Source organism: Megalops cyprinoides, chromosome 22, assembly GCF_013368585.1.
Source record: "Megalops cyprinoides isolate fMegCyp1 chromosome 22, fMegCyp1.pri, whole genome shotgun sequence".
NCBI classification, from domain to species: domain Eukaryota; kingdom Metazoa; phylum Chordata; class Actinopteri; order Elopiformes; family Megalopidae; genus Megalops; species Megalops cyprinoides.
In genome coordinates, this window is record NC_050604.1 from 19,835,853 (window position 1) to 19,857,729 (window position 21,877).

General features: G+C 43.8%; 1 protein-coding gene across 1 annotated transcript; it reads right to left on the reverse strand.

The window, feature by feature from the left end:
- Positions 1 to 412: 412 nt before the first annotated feature.
- LOC118769497 (calcium uniporter protein, mitochondrial-like) lies at positions 413 to 16,894 on the reverse strand. Its single transcript, XM_036516624.1, has 8 exons — positions 16,856 to 16,894; positions 4,481 to 4,550; positions 4,062 to 4,232; positions 3,382 to 3,486; positions 2,920 to 3,080; positions 1,664 to 1,867; positions 711 to 827; positions 413 to 564 (listed from the first exon to the last, which is right to left on the reverse strand). The coding sequence occupies exons 1-8, from the start codon at positions 16,892 to 16,894 to the stop codon at positions 487 to 489; spliced, it is 945 nt and encodes a 314-aa protein (XP_036372517.1). The 3' UTR covers positions 413 to 486.
- Between the last annotated feature and the right edge of the window lie 4,983 nt (positions 16,895 to 21,877).

Here is a 21,877-nt window from a genome sequence, read left to right on the forward strand (position 1 = left end):
TCTTTACAACAGTCCCTTTCTCCAGTCACTCCACAATTTTTTCAGAAGGAGCTGAAATACTTCAAGCCAACATTTCTCTGAGCCTGCCACCTTAGTGATTCCTTGGTGCACAGTATGAAGGAGGAGCTACTCTGGAAAATAATATGTTTCAACATTGAGTTTATGATATTCATTTCAATGTTGTATTTATTACCCAAAAATATCTCTTCAGTGACACTGTACTTAGCTGTCAAACAGGCATTAAAATGAGATCCAGGACATGGAAAACAAAGGCACCATTATCTAAACGTACTCAAAGAAAATATGACGGAGGAAGTACTGCAGTCAAATCCTTGGCTGAATGTGCGTCTATTACGTGTGTGTGTGTCAGTGTGTTCATGTGGATGTGTATGAGTGTGTGAGAGTATGTGTGTGTGTATGAGAGTATGTGTGTGTGTGTGTGTGTGTATGAGAGTATGTGTGTGTGTGTGAGTGAGTGTAGGCTCCTCAGTCCTTCGGCAGGATCTGCTCCACAGGCAGCTTCAGCTGTATGGGTTTCCTCAGTCTTCTCAGATCCTCCTCCACCTGAGGAAGCAGAGAGCTTGCCTAAATACCATGTCCCACCACTGTTCACACCCCGCACTCTGCATATGCTGTAACATCGCTCACTGCCAGGCCCCATCACACCCAGCACTCCGCATATCCTCTCCCATCTCCCTTCAGTACAGTACCTGGGCCAGGTCGTCCTTCAGCCGATTGTACTTATGCACGTCGAAGCGTTCTTTCTTGGCTCCTTTGTAGAAGTAATGCAGAAACTGTCTGTCTTTGGCATCGGGATAAACATAGTCCTGCAGAGGAGACACTCGACTCTTAATGGGAGGCAATTCTCTTAGAGAACTCAGCTGTAGTACAGTGCCAGGTTTGCGATGCTGCTTTAAAGGGTCCACTGGTCTCCATGGAGACCCTTCACTGGGAGGGGAGTGGGACAGGATGACAGCTCTATACATACGGACCAGCAGGTCTGCCACTCACTCCCAAACTCGGTCACCAGTACTACAGACAACTTCAGAAGGGAACAGCAGTGTTATGTTGTGAAGAGTATGTCTTGTAACCTATAGGTTGTTGGTTTGATTCCTCACTGGGGCACTGCTGTACCCTTAGACAAGGTACTTAACCCACCCTTAACCCTCAGTAAATATATCCAGCAGTATAAATGAATAAAGTTGTAACCTATGCAAGTCACTCTGCATAAGAGTACTCAGATGATAATGATGTAATAATGAACAGCACATTAAGTATAAGTTACTCTTCTCCTTACATGTAAAGCTGTCAGTATGTTCTCTCTTATCATACAAACTGATTAGAAAGCAAGGTCATTGTGGAGTCAGGGCATTCTGCAGTTTATTGATTCACCTATTGATTGGGGCAGTTGAGGCATGCATACTGTAATGTGAGTGTCTGCTCATGTCTAAATATTCATGATGGGCTTTGGCTCACAGTGCTCACAGACACTTTTACAGGACACACAAGCCTTTTGGCAGTGTTTCTTGAGTTAGTCATTATGTTGCAGTTCTACCACAATGCAGAACCAAAAGGAGACTACCACAAACCAATTACCACAAAACTGGTAATTGAACTCAAATGGATGAAGCCCAGCAGGCTTGGTGCGGCTCGGTAAGCTTACCTGCTTGGTGAGGACGTAGTAAGCGAAGACCCCCATGCTGGTGCCGTAGGTGATGAAGTAGGTGACGGGCTCCATGACGTCCCAGGAGTAGACCCACCAGGTGAGCCAGGCCAGCGCCCCGCCCTGCACAGACAGCAGGGCCAGCCCCACCCACATTGCCTTGGACGAGCTTAACTCCGCCTTCCGCGTGATCTGGGCTCTCATCTGCTCAATGAACACATAACACACCAGTCGCACATCAGCATGGACAGACACACACACACACACACACACACACACACACACAGTGTACACGTCAGCATGGATGAACGCACACACACTAGTGTGTACACACACCATTCACACATTAGCATGGACAAACACACACCAACACACATAAGCATGTACACACTACACCATTTGTTACATCACATTATTGTCATTTAGCATTCACTCTTATCCAGAGTGACTGACATATGTTACAATTTTATCCATTTTATACAGCCTATTGGATGGATACCTACTGAGGCCACTTTGGGTTAATTACCTTGCCCAAGGGTACAACAGCAATGTCCCAGCAGGGGAATCGAACCAGCATCCTTTTGGTTACAGGCCCTGCTCTATACCATTATGCCATACTCCTCTACACTCTTTCTCTCCATTCATGCAGAAGAATGGACAAACACATGCACACAAAAGTATATACACAATACACCATTCATACATAAGAACGGACAACCACAGACACTACCAAGCATGGATGAGCACACGCACACAAGCACATACACACTATTTTCACATCAATATGGGCGAACACATGCACATAAGCACATTAACACTACACCATTCAGACATCACTATAAATGAATACGTGTACACAAGCACGTACGTGCTACACCACTCACATGTGGGTATGGTTAAATGCCAGACAGGAAGGAAGTAAACTATAGAAAAAATTATATCAGAACATTATTCACTCATTGAATGTAAAGATAAAACCTTCCACTACTGCAGTGCCAGTTGCCTCTAGCCGTCACATGCAGGGTGATCGGTTTGTTAACACTGTTAACATCAACTGTTAGCACAGCTCTCAGCCACAAAACAAAATTCAAAAACTACAGAGCTGCAGCATCTTTGAAACTCAGTAACAACCTGGTGATGATCATGTGACTCCAGTTTAGACCGGTTGCATCACTTCCTGTCAGTCATTTACTGACAGGAATAACAGGATGTTGTTGTGCCTTTGGGTCTACACCAGCAGTGCAGGGGTGCTCTACCTTCTCCAGGGGGGAGAGCTCCTGTTTGAGGCTGTCCAACCTCTCCAGCAGCTCCCTCTCCTTCAGCAGATGGTGCCCAGGGAGGTGCAGGGCTGCATGCAGCATGTGGACCGTGGTCTTCATGTCCTCCATCTCCACCAAATGTTCATTGGGCACCTTTACTGCACACAGGAACAGCATACATTACACTACACTACAGTCGTTTAGCAGACACTCTTATCCAGAGTGATTTCCAGCACAAGAAGAACAGAAGTGTATCCATTCAAGTTGAATGAGCTACAGTGTCAGACCAGGCTAACAAACACTCCCAGATCAGTGAGTGTGAGCACAACACTATTCAACACAATTTAACTTGGGCAATCGGTGCTGGGTAAACTGTGTGGATTTTGTTCTGGAGAGTTATGAATTCTGCAGTTAGGCAGAGTGAAGGGGAGAAGACTGTTCAGTGGTGCTTTCCTCTACCTTGGACAGGAGAGTGGACATTATAGGTGACATCATTAATCTGGAGCTGGAAGTCTTTGTTGAGCAGCGTGTCCAAGGATGTCGTGCACGATACCCGTTCTCCATCTGTGAGACAGAGGGTGGTCAGACAGGTGGTACAGTGTCACAGTAATGACAGCCTGTACACAATCTCTATTTCACACACCACCTACTGCCACTCATGTGGCAGTCATTTACACATTATTATCCATTTATGTGTACATATTTAACAAATCAATTCAGCCTCCGTCAAGGGTTCATCAGGGATTTGCCCCTGCAACCTACTGACTAGAAGCCAAATTCCTTTACCACTACTGCTAGTGACATATCATTACAGTGCATTACATTACAGGCATTTAGTAGACACTTTCATCCAGAGTGACTTAGATCGCTCACAGTATTTTACAATGTTATCCATTTATACAGCTGGATATTTTTACTGAGGTAGTTATGGGTTAAGTACCTTGCCCAAGGGTACAGCAGCGGGGAATCGAGCCGGCAACCCAATCAGTTACGAGTCCTGCTCCTTAACCATTATGCTACACTGCCGCCCCATATCGCAAGTGAGAAGTGGGGCGTGCCACGAAGGCTGAGCTTTTGTGGATGAACAAAAACTTAACTGTGGTGAGCATGGCCATTTCTGTAGGAAGCAGAGTCAGTACCTGTGGTGAACACAGCAGCGGACATTACACCTGGATCCTCTCTCTGGACGTCTTCGATGAACTGTCCCACGTTCATGAGAAGGGGGCGGAGGAAGAAGAGGCAGTCCTCCTGCCTGGAGGGTAGGGGAATGGCCAGCACGGGACGGCCATATTTATACTGGACAGAGATATCTAAAGCACAGGGCAAGAACATTGACACATCTATTAAACAACCTTTCATGCACTTTATATTATAATTCATAAAAGATCTTCAGAGGCCAAGACTGAGGTAGGAAAAAAGAATGTGCGACAAGACCACAGAGCACTCTGGACTTTTACCCACAAGTCCCTCTACCAACCTTACAGGAAGGCTTTATAGCAGAAGGTAGCACTCAAATCCAGTCAACACACTGGGGAAAACTGTAATGTCATACATGTACCATTGGAGGGAGCTACAGTAGTGCAGAAGAGAGCTCTGCGAAGTCCAAACTTGAGCTGCACAGACTGGACCTGAAATACAAGCGGAGAGAATGCGTTTTTCATTGGGTGCCACTTTTAGACATTGCTTCACTCCTCCTATTCTTCCTCATCAGTACAGTATAATTCACCATGCAACAAGCTTCCTCGTTTATTTTTGGCAGTAAGCTCTCAAATCAGTTGTGAAATCAGAAATGAATGGTATGATCAGACTACACTGTCTCTTGATTGGTAAATTTTTGCTATTGCTGGAACAGGTCCAGAGGGTTGCTTACATCTCTGCCTTCTGCATTCTTTTCAAACCCCGGCGCTTTATCTCAGCTCTTTGCCGCAGCTTCTGGGCTGCTGCTGCCCCAGGGTTTTACTGTCTCTCCCGTAGCTACATAACTAGTCTTATCCTTGCGAGGGCGTGGTGCTGGATTCTGACAACCTGCCAGAAAGATTGGCCATGAATACCACTGCACGCAACACCAGGAAGTCCAGCACTGCCTTTCTCTAGGCCTCACAGCCTGTGGGAACATGCCCAATGAATCAGAACACAGTGGAAAATTTCCACTAGATATTCACACAGGAGACGGTCAGATTTCAGCCTTTTCCTATACTCACCCCTGACACAAACGACTTCAAGGCGGATCCATTAAAGATCTTGTGATATAATGTTAAAATGTTAAAGAGAAGTAAACGGACACAAAGACCAGCCGACGGCCCCCGATCGAACTGGATGAACATTCAGCTGACACCCCACTGCCCGCTTCATTTTGCTGATCTACAGAACTGCAAGGGAAGGTCTCAATAAAAGCAAGACTACTCCGCTGGAGGCACTCGGATTCCTGACAGATCCATGCCAGTTTGTGGGAGAACCCGTATGGCGCGTCCACAGTGTGCTTCTCATAATTAATATTCCGGTCGAGCCGGAACAATTCCCGCTCCTCATTCAACCCTATTTGGCTTGAGGGAGGACTCGCCCTGTAGACGCCAACAATCATTTTCTTACCCATCTCCTCCAAAAAAAAGGAAAAGGAAAAGGGAACATTAAAATAATCCCTTGTGGCAATTTCAGATTTTAATCCCTCAGATTAGATATACTTGATGTATGAAAACCACCTTCATGCGCATTTACAGACAAATACACCCTAAACAGCTTTTGTAGTGGAGTAACTTCTTATCTGAATCTGAATGCTTATTTTATTCAATTTCTATGAGCTTCGTACAGGACCTAGGGGTCTTTTCTGAAGGAAAAAAAAAACCCAGGGAAACAGGGAGACCCCCACCCCACCCCCTGATTAAATCCAATGAAACCGAGAAAAACAGGTCCATAGGTGAATTTATGTTCAATTCAGACACAAACCCTCTAGGGCCAATGGCACAATGAAGTGAAGGGTGAGAGCTTCATTATGCAGAATGTGGTGAACCAGTGGAAGAGGGTAATAAAGCCTGGTGTAGTTAATTACAATTTCTCCAGCCGCCTGCAGCTCGGCTTTAACATACCGCCTTTGTAATGGGTCACTGCTGGTTCATGTGCTGAGTGGATAATCTCAGCCCAAGACCCCACATTTGCCTTGTGATTAGAAAGCACCGGCTACAAATAACCATCTTATAAAAAGCAGTCACTGGGCTGTGTCCCTGTGGTTTGCAGGAGTTCAAGGAGGGTGAGCTCTCTGTAACAGACCAGCGGACTGAAAGCGAAAAAGTCGACACGCAACATACATCACAGATCCACACCGTTCGGAGGATTAGATTAACATCATAAACAAGCCTAGCGCTAAGCACCAGCCTCTTATCTGGCCAACCAATTCTTTCTGTTTGGCCAGAGCCAAACTGTTCATCGATCACACGACAACACCTCAAGGGGACTGTGTGCAAAGCAACCTTTGGAGACCTGCAGAACCGAGTACCCAGGTAGGTAAGGGTGCAAAGTATGCGAAACACAGGTTTCCGATGACCTGCTCAATCCTCTTTCTCTTCCAGAAACATGCAGGATCTCTTGCCCTGAAAGGTTTCCTCCTTTCTACGGGGTCTCTCCCGCATCCGGCAAAGAATCACCTACGCGAGTTGCTCGTATCAGACAGAGGATGATTTCCTACCAAAAGGTCACTCACAAATTATAAAACGAAACAAAAGGCTTGTGTGGCTGTAAGATACCAATTACAGTGCAACAATAGTATGACGAACAGTAAGACCTTTTCATCAACACTGCCTCAGTACTTGCAGCATGTTATCAGTGAACCGGTGCTGCAATAAGCATCAATAACTCTGCATTAGAGCTCTAACATAAACAAGTGCTCAAAGATTTGACACAGTCTGTGTGCTGGTGTCTTTGTCAGTTTGATCGATCGTTGAAAAGAACAATCCACAGTTCAGCTGGAGCACACATTCGCATGGTTATATTTTCTCCCTTAACACTGCAGAAGGTACCTTACCTGTAAATCTCACTTGTACCTGACAAACTAAAAAGTACCGATATACCATAGCCTCTTCTACATTATTGATTTTCGTACAATCTTTTTTATAATGCAAAGCCATATTTTAAACGCCAATAAGTTATTTCTAATGTGAGTTCAAACTGCACACCCAGAATTCTAATTGAGCTAGAACATTTTGTGTTGGCTCGGTTCCTGCCTCACTCTGAGATTATCATCTTCAGAAAATATGGAACATTCTGTCTGCAGTGTTTTTACGGCACCAGCCTAATCTTCTGTCACTGTTTGCTGTCAGACTTAAGAAAAAAAAAAAAAGATATCGCAACAACGTTTTTGTCCACAGAGGGAGTAAGTGGATCTGAACAATCTCAACAAAAGGCTTGCTGGACCTCACATATCATAAAATCAGATTAGGATGTTTTTTGAGCAAAAAAAGTACTCTGCTGATCAACGGCCTAGTCCGTCTTTTCGAGCTATGACTTTTTAAATGACATCTCTCAGTGGTGATGTCCGGTCACACTGCACATTTGGTGTTGATCTGTGATTCTTCCCTCTATCACACCTTAGTCCCCCCCACAGGGGGTACTTTTGGAAACATAGTTTATGTAAGAATCTGAACATGAGGATCTGGTGACAACAGAAAAGAAACACAATTGCTACAGTACCTTTACCATTACCTTTTATTATTATAAATGAGTATTACTTAAATTAGCTCAATTTTGGTCTTTGTGCTTTTTTCTCCTTTACGCAAGCCTATTTTTAGCAGGGGAATCCCCAAGTGTATCCTGGGCTCGTCTCACTGCAACAACCCCTGAACTCACATAGGAGCACTGAAGCGAGACAAATATAACACTCCAATGTATTTGCAGGCAGCCCACGGCTATTTTTGACATTAATACTCCCGCAGTGTATGCTTGTTGGAGGATAGGTGCAACTCCATGTCATTCCAACAACTTGTCAGTGCCTGATGCATCGCAGGGTGCCTGAGAGCAGAGAGACAAGGAAGCCCTGGCTGACCTACATACCCCTGTCCCCGGCAGAACTATGCCAATTTGTTCCGCTGTTACGGGCCCCCTGTCATTTTCAGCTGATGACACGTCTGGGGTCGAACCCCAACTACAGAACTCTGTTACAGAACTCTCAAGGTGAGCACCATAACCGCTCAGCTACTTTGGAGCCTGGACACTAATCTTCTTGACAGGAATTAGAACCTAAATTCTGTTCCATCAGACACCAAGTCATCCATGAGGACTTGATGTGCACAAATCAGCAAATTGCTTAACGGACATTAATCAAATGCTAATTCTAACATTCAGACCTGTTATCTTTCCCAGTATGAGAATGATCATTGCTAGGGCCATGTCTCTGTTCATTGTTGCCCATCTTAAAGTGGAGAACACTCAGTATGCAATTCCTTCTTTAGAGCATTCAGTCAGGCAAAATGACACTGCTAGGCAAAACCTTCCATCATCAGTCAGGGGCCCAGTCTGCAATGTGGTGATGTCAAACATTTACTGAACAGTATGTACTCGCTTTTTAAATAAACAAAAAGGAATCAATCCTTTTTAAAGTGGGAAAGAATGTCCCATTGAGGGCTTCTAGTCTTGTAAGCAGTACCAATGCTGAATAGTCTGTGTTATATTTCATGTGTGTTAAGTATAATACTAAATTGCTAATCTGCTAAAGGCACTGAATTCATAGTCAAAATGGCTACTTAACTTGACTTGGAGCTCATTTACATTCAATATTTGGAGTCAAAAATGACTGACTTAATCACTTTGCAAATCTTCCTTCTAAATAGTAAGGTGATTAGAGTCACAGAAGGCTTGAGTTGTGCAAATCTTTCAATGAGTTGATTGTTAAATGCATAATAAATGTGCCTTTTCATTTTGCCAACCTTGCATTGGAAAAAAGGTTCATTGTCATCATTCAAAGAAAGGTGGGTCCTAAGCATGGGTTTTTAATATTCTTTCCAAAACATTTTTAATATCCCTGGCTCCAGTATCCACCTACTGATTTGTACCCTGTGCATGACATTCTCTCAAAAAATATGGATGTCCTCTCGGAATTTTTTATGTTTATCACTATTACAGTACCTTAGAGCAAGGGAATACGGGAAACAAAAGCAAGTACGCTGAGTTCTGCTCTTTAGCTTAAACCCCTAATTGATAGAAAATGGATATTGAACAGACACTCTAATGGGGAATATGCACTAGACACACCGCTGGTGTAACCCATATTTCTTATGAACTGAAGCATGGAAATTGCTTTAATTTCATTTGGTTTAATCTCAGTCCTTGACAAATGCTAATTAAACTGCACCATCAATATGTCTCAGTGGCTACAACTAAGCTACAACTTTATAATTCAATATTTTACCTGCATACCATTGCAAGTAATGTAAAGTATCAGTGGTGCCTGGTATTCAAACTCCATGATGACCAACATTTATATACCGAATAACAATATATGGGATTAAAACATACCCAATTAGAATGGGAAATTCAATGATGACCAAGTCTAGGGCTTCCTCCCTGATCCAGAGATTGACCTTAGAGACTGTGTGTACCAGAGGGAAAACCCAGGTGCTGGCAAACATAACAAGATGCAATCAATGGCTCAGTCTAACCTCCCAGATAGAGCTCTGACCCTAACCGAGGCCTTTGTTCTCCCGGTCTACACCTTCGACCTGAGGCGAGCCATGTTTTTGCAGAGACACCAACAGGAAGGCTTGCAGCCTCAGTGAACTACCCTACCAAGGCCTGAAGCACAGAGCACCAGCTCCTCCACCTCCATCACCTCCAGTGCCCAGATGACCTGGGGGTCCTCCTGCCCAGCAGATAAAGCAGAATCTCAGATTTCAGCTGCAACAGCCTGTTAGAAGAGTCCGAGGAGAGGGCAGTCTAGCCAATGACAGGACAGCATGATTTATATGTTCTACTGGGACAGGAAATTGAGAGCTTTGATTCTTTTGGTGATGCATGCCATGCATATTGTTGTTTCTATTGGAAATTGCTACGGGTATTGCAAAGGAGAGGTAGCTATATATACCATTTGCATTTTATCTAAAAATCATTATGTATAAGTAGCATGTTTTTATTTTAAAAAAGTATATAAAATAAAAACAGTAGCATGTTTTTATTTTGAAAACAGAGTGCCTAGTTTTTACAGGAAAGACAATATTTCCTTTATTGCGATTCAGGTCTGATTAGGACTGGCTTCAAATAATCTCGCTCTGGGAAAATGAAATTGTAAAATAAAGCCAACCCGCACTATCTCTGCAAATGATGAGACGGTATTGTCGTGGACAGTGTTGGTCGAGGTGCAGAATGGTTATGAATAGCAATGAGGAAACCGAAGGATTATGTCGCTAAGCTCTATGAATGCTATTTGAAACATGACACAAAGCCACAAAGTGGCATCAAACACTGGAGACAAAGAGACCTGTCTGTATTCCTTCCTATATGTGCTGCCAAATGACAGAAAGCTTAAGGCTGAATGGTTATAGGCCAAGCTACCCATTAAATTCAAACTGTATTCAAAATGGAAACATTTTGTATTGATAAATCTATATTGGGTTTCATAGGTCAAGGCATGCATAAATTTGGACCTCTCAAGAGCCACAGAAAAGCTCTGCCTGTCACCAGTTAACTAAAGCATCAATCGAATATTAATAAAGAAATCAATCCAATATGTTGAAGGGGCTTCTGGAAGAGGATACTGCCTTTCTGAGCATCATTCTCATTAGCAAATGCTCCAGGTCATATCCTAGACTGATTGTTCAGCACAGTCGCACTGCTAATGGGAAAATGGGTTAGAGAGTTTTTGTATGAGTCCTGCAATGCCTCTCTGCTGAAACAGTGCAATCTTTTATGCCAATGAGCCCCATTACCATGGCTCATTCAACACCTGGCTGATTCTATAAGCAGTTTCAAAATTCATAAGCTCCTGCAATTCCCACTATACACTCATACCGGAGAACAGTTCCATGCACTCCATGTGACACAAATTCAAAGTCAGGCTTCACTTAGCTTCACTTATTTTTCCTTAATATATCAAGGGGGCTGAAATTATAATATGCCCAAGTCAATTTTCTCCAGAAGGATCCTTATGTGGGTTAATGCTGCCATTCTCTCCCTTTCTTTCGGTGATTTGCCTCGCAGTGCTCCTCTCCACAGCCAGCCTTCATTGGGAAGCTGGCTTATTCCCAGCACACCCTCTTCAGTTTCCTCACACTGCTCAGGTCCCACCCATCGCCCAGTTACCAACATAAAATTGTTAGGCTACACGGGGTCCCAAATGCTTGTATTACACATCCTCAGAGGAACTAGCGTCACATGCCATAAGTGTACCTGACAAAGACGCATCAAACCTATGGCCATCAAACAGACCAATAACATCCGCTCACCTCGTTCTAACAGAAGTGTGGAACACAGAGATGTACAATAGGGTAGTATATTATAGATACAATAGAGTATACAATAGAGAGTATAATAGGAATATGAAACAAAGAGTAGAATAGGAGGCAGGAAAACAGGAGTGGACTAGGAGCATAGAACCCAGAGGAGTAGAGTGGGAATATGGAACACAGAGGAGTAGAGTGGGAGTGTGGAACACAGAGGAGTAGAGTGGGAGTATGGAACACAGAGGAGTAGAGTGGGAATATGGAACACAGAGGAGAAGAGTGGGAATATGGAACACAGAGGAGTAGAGTGGGAGTATGGAACACAGAGGAGTAGAGTGGGAATATGGAACACAGAGGAGTAGAGTGGGAGTATGGAACACAGAGGAGTAGAGTGGGAGTATGGAACACAGAGGAGTAGAGTGGGTGGAATAGAGGAGCATAACAGGAGGGGAGGCATCTGGCCCTCTTTACACCATATGAAAACATCCATCTTACACCAGCTGTACTTAGCACAGTGATTTCAAAAACCCATTTGTCTTTAGTCTATCAGCACCCACACTCCAGAACTGCATAAATAAGTTTTTCATTCTGTAAACAATATCACACTGGTGCTGGAGCTGGTCTGACTCTGACCTGAGCGCAGGACTCAGCCATAGGTTCAGCAGGAGTGCTTGATCATGTTCTGCTCATTTTCTCTGATCTTACGAGGGGAAGCACCCTCATACAGGAAGTTACAAATGAGCTCTGGATAGTAACTTAATATCTTTTCTGCCCTAAGGTAAATGCTGACTATTGAATGTGACATCCGCGGACAGTTTGATATACCATCGACAGGAAAATTGGTATTTTCAACCAATCCTTCTCCTTGGGTTTCATTTTCATATGAAGTACTCATTGAAATTATTATTAATGACAGTATATTGGTTTGGTCTTAGTTTGGTAGTGGTTAATATGAGTGTAAAACAAAAAACAATGGGTGGAAAAAACATTAAAAAATACTGGCCATCTGGGATTTTTTTAAAAAATGGGAAATCAATGGCCTGAGACCAGTCTGATGTGATTGACGGGCTCTTTGAGAGCAAAACCACAGTCTCCCCGGTGAGAGTGGCTCAGTGGAATGCAGAGACGGCCTGGAGTGAGCATTCCCGAAGCCTGTGGAGATGATTGAAATGCTAGCCACCCCGCAGAGCCGTATCTGATTAAAACCTCACAGGAGGAGCCCAGAAGCCAGGCACGGGAGGCCATTTAAGAGACCAGCATCTGGCCACAGTGAAACATTCGACTTGTGAGAAGAGGTTAAACCGTCAGCTGCGCCGAACACCGGCGTTCACCATGGCCGGAGACATAGCTGTGCGTGGAGATTGTGTAATAACAGGACACTGATGCTGGCAATCAGTGGGCACAACTGCAAGAATAGGAAATGGATTCTGCCCCTCCCTGTTTCATTACAAATTAATGTTGCAATAGGGAAGGGGTGATTGCTCTACCAGGGAAGGAACTATCCAAACTGGAACGTGCCACTCACATAAAGGGGTTTATAAGATTTTAAGATGCTACACTGCAGTGAGAGAGATTTTCTCGGCTGGTTCCAACATCAGTTATTTGCACCACCGTAAGCACTTCTGAAGCTGATAGAAATAGCTCATTATCAAGCTGTGTGTGCTGTTGAGATATTTACCCATACATGAACTGGTGGCTGACTTCATGAACAAATACAGATAAGACAAATATGAGATAATTGCACTAATAATAATCATCCGTTAAGATATCGCTCTATGCAACAATGAATGCACCAGTCAGAGAAAATTACTATGCCTGTGCAATCATAGAGACCTCTGTAAAAAAAAAAAAAAAAAAAAAAAACGCTCACAGCAACCGTTTCACCCACGTGAAATGAAAATCAGTCTCACAGAAACGGAAGACGAATGCAGTGCCGATGTGACGTCTCAGTGAATATTATGAGCAGGAGCATGCTGGAAATGGAACTGCCGTTCGGCCTCGCCGGCCGTGAAATCAGAAACACTGACTGGCCCCCCCTCCCAGCCAATCGGCACGCAGAGCACGTACAGCGACTGCCACACGGACCTTCCGTGACATTCGCCGATAGGCCATTGAAGAAAAACAACTGACATTTCTCTTAATACGCTGCTTACCCTTAAGGTCTCAGGGAAAAAAAACGATCCTCTTCAAAGAGGGATTTGCGATCAAAGTGATGCGCACAGATGGGACCGCAGGAACACGCAGGGACCCTGACGGTCGCTCAGCACCCCGCCACCTGTGACCCACACGGGGATGTCACCCATCATTGAGACAGACGGTCTCATTCCAGCAGGCCAGGCCGCCCCGACCCCGGTCGCGGAGATACTGTTCCTATATGCTTGGATCCCAGAGTCTGACCGCTATTGTGGGATGCCGTGTTCATCACAGCGATGAATGAGAGGGCCGGCACGTGCGCCACGAGGAACATGAATCACGTTGGCGCGGACACGCCTCTGGGGGAAAAGGGACCCTATGCATCTGCGACATTCAGCTGGAGAGGCCTGCGGCTGTGTGCGCTGGAAACTAAATTACAGCTGTCACCCGGGCCCTCTCGCTCCCATGAAAATGATTTGCATTACAACATTTGTCTCGCGTCTCCTTTCTTGTCAGAGGCAGAGAGAAGCGGGGGAGTAGGGCTGTACCTGTTCATATATCACGCCAGTCTTTACCTCAGGTCTCCACGCTCAGCCCTTTTTGAAGCGTACCCTCAGAATCACACCAATGAAATGGACTGGGTGAAAAGCACTCCAAATACAGAGAAAACAACTATGATTATTAGCAGCACTAGTAGTAGTGTCAGTATAAAAAGTATTTAGTTAATAAATTATTACACAGAATCCTTTAAGACTCACCTATTTAACTGTTAATTCTACTTAAAAAAAAAAATAGTAATTTGTCAGGTTGAAGCAAACATCCCTTGCAATCTGTGGGTGCAGTTTTGATGTTACATGGCCTATGGGTCCTGGTTCCTGTACTTAAGATCTTAAAAAGATGGGAATAAAAAAGGCCAATTTCCTCTGAGATTCAATGGCTTAACTTGCTTAAATACTGAAATGGTCACCGTGCGTGTGTAGCCAACATTCTTAACCGAATTTGAATATCAAAAGAAACAAACCATGCATTAAAAAATGGTCACAAGAAAATGACAGAATATTACCCATTTACATCTTAAGACCCAATAACGTTCTAATGAACAACGCCTTGAAACTACATTTACTCAGTCGCTCAACAGTGAATTTTATTTGCACGAGACCGACTCACCAACATTAAACAAACATGCTTTAAAAAGACTTCCCAATGAGCTGCCAAGAATGGGACTCTGCTGAGCCTCACAGGAACCAGGTGTGTTATTGTTCCAAGCGAATTTAGCTGTACAACCTGGGGGCCAAAGGGTTTAGTTAAATTCTGCTGCAATTACACCACATGGCCCTTCCCTGCCCTTTCATTGTTTCAGTCATGCACAAAGAGCACAGCGGTGGCAAAGGTCATGTGGCGCGCCAGCGCAGTTGCAGAGGAACGATGAAAACGGTCTTATCTGCATTGGCAGCTGCATGTGGTACACTGTGGGATTCCCTGATTACCATGGCCACAGACACAAACCCTGGCACACTTCGTTGAGTTTATTCATGGGCTATTCCTACCTGAGAAACTGCTTCATTTCTGACTTTTTGTACTGATATTTCCATTTGTTGTCAATTCTAAAGAGTAATTTAACCTTTATTTATCGTCTTTCATTCTTTTTATGAGACTGGCCTTTCAATTAAACACTAACAGCCCAATTTTGAGTGAGTTCTGGCCATTTTATAAATCCAGGCAGAGTTATATTGGTATCATATTATTCACGTGACTGCATACACAAGACAGAGGTCACAAATTCTCACAGATCAAGGACAGGGAGTCTTTAAGAACAGACCATCAAGTATCTGTCATCGCAACAGACCACATACTCACTCAATTTTTCCCCCTCACCTCTTCTCATTTCCAAATATTGATTTCACTGTCAGTAACTGCAATCACCTTCAACCACTGAAGCATTTAATCAGAAACAGGACTGCTTTGCTATAATTGAGCAGTCAGGGCAAAACAATGAAAAGGTACCTGGGAGGTCCAATCCGCAATGACCATTTTGATTTCATCCATTACTTCAATTTCCATATGGGCCCTTATTTTCCATGGTCACTGATCATGATAATGATGACCATTTCATGCAGATCAGCTGTCAGCTCAGTCATTTTCACTCACATTCCTGGACCTCCTCAGGAAGGCGGTGGAGACAGTGTTCAGACATGTCCTGAGAGCGATCATTTGTGCCTCTGGAGATGTGTCACAGAAACCGAGTCAACTACTATGCGGTCCCTCTAGGTATTCCAAAGCCATGAACACGCTGCTAGTGCCCACATAATGATTCCAGTGAGAAACTCCTTAAAAGGGGAGATCACAGTAGTGTGATTTATGAGTATAGCTACAGACACACAGTCATCCATACACATTTTGGTCATTTTCTACAACTATTTTTACTTCTCGCTTTCCCATGACTTCTATGACTTCTCCACGACTTTCTGGGCCAAAAGTTTAGTTGTTTTTGTTTGTGTCTACAAGATTCCTTCAGAGTGGTGCAGCACAGCTTGTGATGTGCTATTAACATTCCACAAAGTGACTGCATCTCAGCTCGGCTATAATGCAGCCCTGTTTAACAGCCCAGACTCCCCCTGGGAGACGGTGCTAATTTCGGAGAGAGGCTCACACCCGCCCCGTGTTAAAGACTGGTCTCGTCCTTCCACACCGCCCCAGCTCCGAGCACCAACGTCCACCTGTTCTTTTAAAAACATTATCGAGTGTCAGCCGATGGAGACTGACCCACTCTCCTCCCTCATCCGTACCAACACCTGTCACACACAGAAAGCCAGCGATGATCCATGGGTTAATTATGGGGAGACAGTGAGCAATGGCCACTCTGTCTCATTTCATAAAGGCACGCGCCAGGTGCTCACAGGACGATCCACTGGTGCAGTCAGATGCCAAAACATTCATGCAAGCCTCCATTATTCACACTAATGCATCGGGCTGGTATTTAAAATGTGTTTAATTACAAGTGTAGCAGACAGCTAACTATAGCATTCCAAAGAGGGCATAAGACTATGGCAATGTATAAAAACAAGAAAAGTGCGTTTTCATTAATCATTTATGAACTCTAAACAGGGGGGGATAACAAGACAGATTGAAACAGGATTTCTAATAAAACAGTCCTCATTTAACTTGATGGTGGAAAGACCGCACAGTATGTCTTTCAAACCCCATAACATCCTGAAGGGACTTAGATAGTAGTGTGCCTGTTCAACAGAGGAGCATCGAACCATAACAGGTCTGACAAAACCGTGCTGGATTTTGTTACAACTGTCATGCACTGTGGAGAAGTCCCTCATATTATGTGTCCTTTCTGGTTTTAGAGAATGTTCAGACACATTATCTCTGACATTGCCCACGGGCTGGTGCAGTCTATATCTGAGATCCATTTTAACACATGCACCAGAAAATAAAATCACGGATGAAAACATTACGTACTGAGGTAATATTTGATGTTCTACTTGCCTTTCAGTTTGGTATGCAAGCCCCGGGCCTACACTCTGGTTTTGTGACATTTGTCTTCATGCAATATAGGCAGGACAGCCCCTCTAATTTATATAAGAACACAAGCCTTCAGAGATGGAAAATGCACAGTTGAAGTGAATACACCATGATTAACTGAATAGATCGTAACAAACTGCAATGGTTTGCGCTTGTGCAGTCATTAGTCAATAAGCTGATTACAAGACGCCCACTGCAGTAGCTGGTTAGAGACAGTTTAGAGGCTGGCACAATGGTTACCCATCGTAGTCTGTCTGAAGAAGTAGGTCACGTGTCAGCTGCAACTCAACCATGATGTACATCTCCACTATAACATACGAACAGTCCATGGTTCAGTGTGCGGTCTGCAGGGGCATCTACTTGCCTTTTCTGAACCAATTTCGCTACTGTATTTGCATTAGTTCCCGTACACGCTCCGCTTCTTTTAATCTCTGAATTTCCCTAATCGGTTGGAATTGTTTTCTTTCCCCTCTGTGCTTATGACTTGTAGGCCTATATCACTGTATTAGCTAAGCATTTCTCATGAAAAATGATGGCTGCATTTTCAGGAAAATAATTTTCAAAATGTGCATCTGACACCCTGGAGAACCACTTAAAAATTAAAAAGTAATAGCGGCAAGAGACGTTCTACATCAACATTAGTGTCGCACACCACAGAAGACACTGTAACCTCAGCCAAACCCTCTGAGATTACACTGCAGATAAATCTTACAGCTGCACCAGCATGACACCGTTCATATCCTCTGAGGCTTCTGGGAGGGCGGAGGACAAGGCAGAGAAACAGGCTGCTCACCTCTGACCCCACTGACTCCGCCCCCCCCAATGTCACATCTTCGCTCAGGAAAAGAGCAGCCCTATATAACACGGGTCTCTAAGCCACTCTTACGAGGGACCAATCAAGGAAACTCACCCAGAGCTGCTTGAACAAATGAAACTGCTACCTGAAAACAAACGGCTACTGACACGGTTCAGACTGACAGGAACACACAACTGTCAAGAGAAGGAAATAAACATTTTTCCAAATAATGAATCTAATTTTATGTTCTGTTCCTTATTAACATTCTGCTGGGGAGCCTGCAATGCTACAATATTCTTAATGTTTTGCAGGCTGATAATCTATTGCGATATTTAAAAAGAAAAGACTGGGTGTGTTTTCTGTGAAGTATTACCAAAGCAGTGAAATAAATCTTAAATGTAAATAACAAATAAAATATTTGTTAGCATCTGCAACATTGTATCTGAATACATACTGGGTACTCAAAAATGTAAACCATTATTTACATGACAGTGTTCCTTAGTACATTCAAGACCTGACTTGGGACAGTGCTGCATAAAAATCTAGACTAAAGGCAAGATGAGAAGCCTCGCTGGGCTGAATAGCCAGTTTTCGTCATTAAACTCCTTACATATGTTCTACACTTTCATTGGTTCTGGTCAACATAAAGCTTTCACCACGTATTTTGTGACAGGAAGGTCAAAATATTCCATTTTCAGTGATGAAATCTAAATGAAACAATTTCAGATAAGAGGTTTCAATCTTTCAAACACACGCTTTATCTAAAAAAACATTTCAACCAGCCACATTATTCTCACAGTAGTTCATTTACATTTTCTGTCAAACAGCTTCGCTGTCAATATTTTCTAGACACTTCACCTTAAATCAACCAATATGGCTACAGCAACAACAGCACAGAGTAGGGAAGACTGACACAAGTGAGGTGTGAATGATAAATCACATCCAAAAACTTTTAAAAGGAGTCGCACGGCTGCGAATGTTTTCAAAGCACCAGAGAAGCTGGTGAGATGAGTAACGCAGTGAGTCATGCACTGCTCCCATTATCCCACGTCTCAGAACCAAATTACAGGCCATGCCATGACCACATCACTGTTCCAGAGGACAGTGTGGTCTGTTGAATCACAACGCAGTCCAGGACATGTATGCAAAGCCACAAGAGGCTGTGTGGTGAGAAAAGGCTGTTCTTGGTTGGCAGCTCTGCCTACAGTCTGGTTTATCTTTGCGCTGCGTCAGGTCTGGTCTTGAAACGGTCACTGCTTCCAAGATAAACCCTGGTAAACTAGTCCCTGCACGAGTAGCTCTCTGGGTGAAAACGAAAGGTTAGGTGCTATACCATTCCCTCAGCTGCAGAGGTTCTCAGCCATTTTGTAAGTCTGCCCCAGCCCCCATTATTCTCCATCCCACCCCTCCGGTGAGAAAAGGAAACAGAAACCATCCTTTCCATATTTCACAAGGGGCAATGACTTTGAGACGACACACATTCTGAACCATAACAGAACGAGACACACTCATCTTCCAGCGTGACTTGCAATGGACATCCAAGTTCACGACGGTGAGAGCGTCAAGTTCGGGGATGGAAGCCAGTGTTCATTAACTGATGCTCTTTGATGGGAGACACTTTCTAAACTCTGAAAAGATCAAATCTGAAGGATAACTGGAGGATGTTCAAGCCTGCTCAAGGACAGGCATGCATATCCTGTTCCTATTTTTTTATTCACAAGATCAGAAAATAAAGCACACTTCATCAGACTGAATATTCAAACAGCGTCCGCAGGCCAGCTTCACTATAGATTACTGCAGGTAAAACAGATGTCACAGCTCTTCGTGTTTATTCACCGTGACTACAGGAAGATTATGCTTAGTGGCACAGTTTTGCCCCAGGCATTGCTGCTGTGATACTAAATTCAATAAAGCCCAACATACCACCAGATGTCGCATTCAGAAACCGACTCACTGGATTTTTTTTCCCCCCAGTTGTGGGAAAGAGAAAAATGAAGCATTCACTCTGGTGATCAGGGCAGAATATGTGGTAGAGCTGGTTTGTGAAATACTGCTGACTGCTACATGAGAGCTCAAGCAATGCTGGCCTGAATCACGCTGATGTATTTGCTTTGCTTACACGCATATAATGATTTATGTGTCACATTTCTCTCTTTTTGGATCCTTCAATGGGTTGTACATAGGTCTCCTGACTATGGCGTCTAAAGTGGTGGTTACCATCAAAGTTATACTTTCTATGCAAAACTGATCAGTAGGGCATTCAGCCACTGTATTGCAATTGTTCAATTACAAGTATAATCTCATAAATTATATTAGCTCTGTGAAAATGCCACATGCAAATGAGTGATTGGTTAACATGGAAACGCATCCAACAACGCTGGAGGCCGGGCACATTCCTTGACATTAATTATTGTTTATGGGGCTGAAGCACATGTTTAAAGTTACACCCACACAAGCAAGGAAGAGAGAGATGGAAAAACACCGGGTTCACTATTCCTTTCGCGCCCAGGAATTTACCAGATTTCTGATGAAAGGAAAACGACTCATATAAAGTCATTACTTTACATCCATTTTTTTCTGAAAACGCTGCCCAAGTCCTCTATATTTATGGAAATCTCATGACAGCTTACTGGAGTGAAATAACTTCATGAGTCATTCGCAGACAAATGGGTGTGTGTTCCTGATATGCGTTCGCGAACGCGAGAGGGAACGAGACCGATGAGCGTTTTTCAGAGTGCCGTGTACCGGTTTAAATCCATATCACAGAGGTGCTTCAGGTGATTTGCATTTATCTCAGTTACCCCAGAAAATGCCCGAACGGGGGCTCTCCATCTTCACGTTGATGGACCAACTGGGAAATCAACGGATGCAGTACAGTATTCTTCAGCACAGGACATAGCAAGCCTGACAGCACGGAATTAATGAATCACTTCCCTGCGCTTTATTCCCAGGCTGAAAAACTCTGAAGGAGAGCTACATCAGCATTACTCCACGCTCCGCGGGCCCGGAGAAACATCCATTTTGTTGTTACGAGTCACCGCTCGGAGCGCGCCAGGGAGCACTGTGCCTCGCTGCCGGAAACAGCGCAAATAGCGTTACACCCAGCAAATGTCTTCAGATACCGAAACAAATAACACGTTAAGTAAGCGATGGTACGCACACCAGCGGGTCGACAATCGTGCAAAACACATTCACAAGACAAGATGTACTGTAAAAGAAGTTCAAACTAAACATATGCATTGGCTCTCCGTGACTGCACCGGGGTAAAACTACTAAAATAACAGATTGGCTTCAGGAAAAGCATTAACACATCACAAGTACTTATCAAAGCATCGCTGGTAGCAGTCATTGTGTATTTAACTTGCAAATACACTTCCTCTAATACTGAGGCTGGTGACAACTTGATAAAAATCTTTAAAGGAACAGCGCGTCTGTCAGTGTTTTGTAAAGAAATATAAGTAAAATGTAGTGCATGTAACTAGTGTTGTTTCACCTCCAGGGATATCAACAAGTTTTTAGTAACTTACCTTTGAAAGTAATCTGATGGGGTTCGCAGTTTTCCTGTGTGCAGTGTAAGAGGGTAGAGAACATCGGAGAACTCCCGCTGATAGTTTAACAACCCTTCCCAAAGAAGCCATCGCTGCAAAATTAATCCACGAGCAGAAGGGGCAGGAGCATAATGCACACGCCTCCACGAGTAATTTATCGGTGGAGATTCGGTTTTCCCAGTGAAAATTTCATCGGATACTACGTCTATTCACTTGTAAACCACTCCTCTTCGACGTTGTGAGCACAAAGGCGCTGCTAAGGCGCGGCGGTGCGTTTCGCTGATAGCTCCATCCGACAGTGGATACTCCGCTCACGCTATTGGTGGACACAACAGCGAAGGGGATGGGTTATTCTTTACATCTCAAATAGGAATTCAAAGTCAACAAAAGTACAACATTTTCAAAGTTTCCTTTCTTTTCAAGCGCTTCGGCATTTAAACAGATTCAGTGGATTTGGCGACTTGGAGCGTACTGACCACAGTGCTAAAATCGTTGATATTATTTAGTATATGTCCATATTCATTTTT

Excerpts from the sequence above, each read along its gene's own strand:
- LOC118769497 (XM_036516624.1), bottom strand. The coding sequence starts at position 16,894 with ATGGATCTCAGATATAGACTGCACCAGCCCGTGGGCAAT. Across the intron at positions 4,551-16,855 it reads TGCACCAGCCCGTGGGCAAT|GTCCAGTCTGTGCAGCTCAA; the intron begins GTCAGAGATAAT and ends CTTGTATTTCAG. Across the intron at positions 565-710 it reads TGAAGGACGACCTGGCCCAG|GTGGAGGAGGATCTGAGAAG; the intron begins GTACTGTACTGA and ends CTGCTTCCTCAG.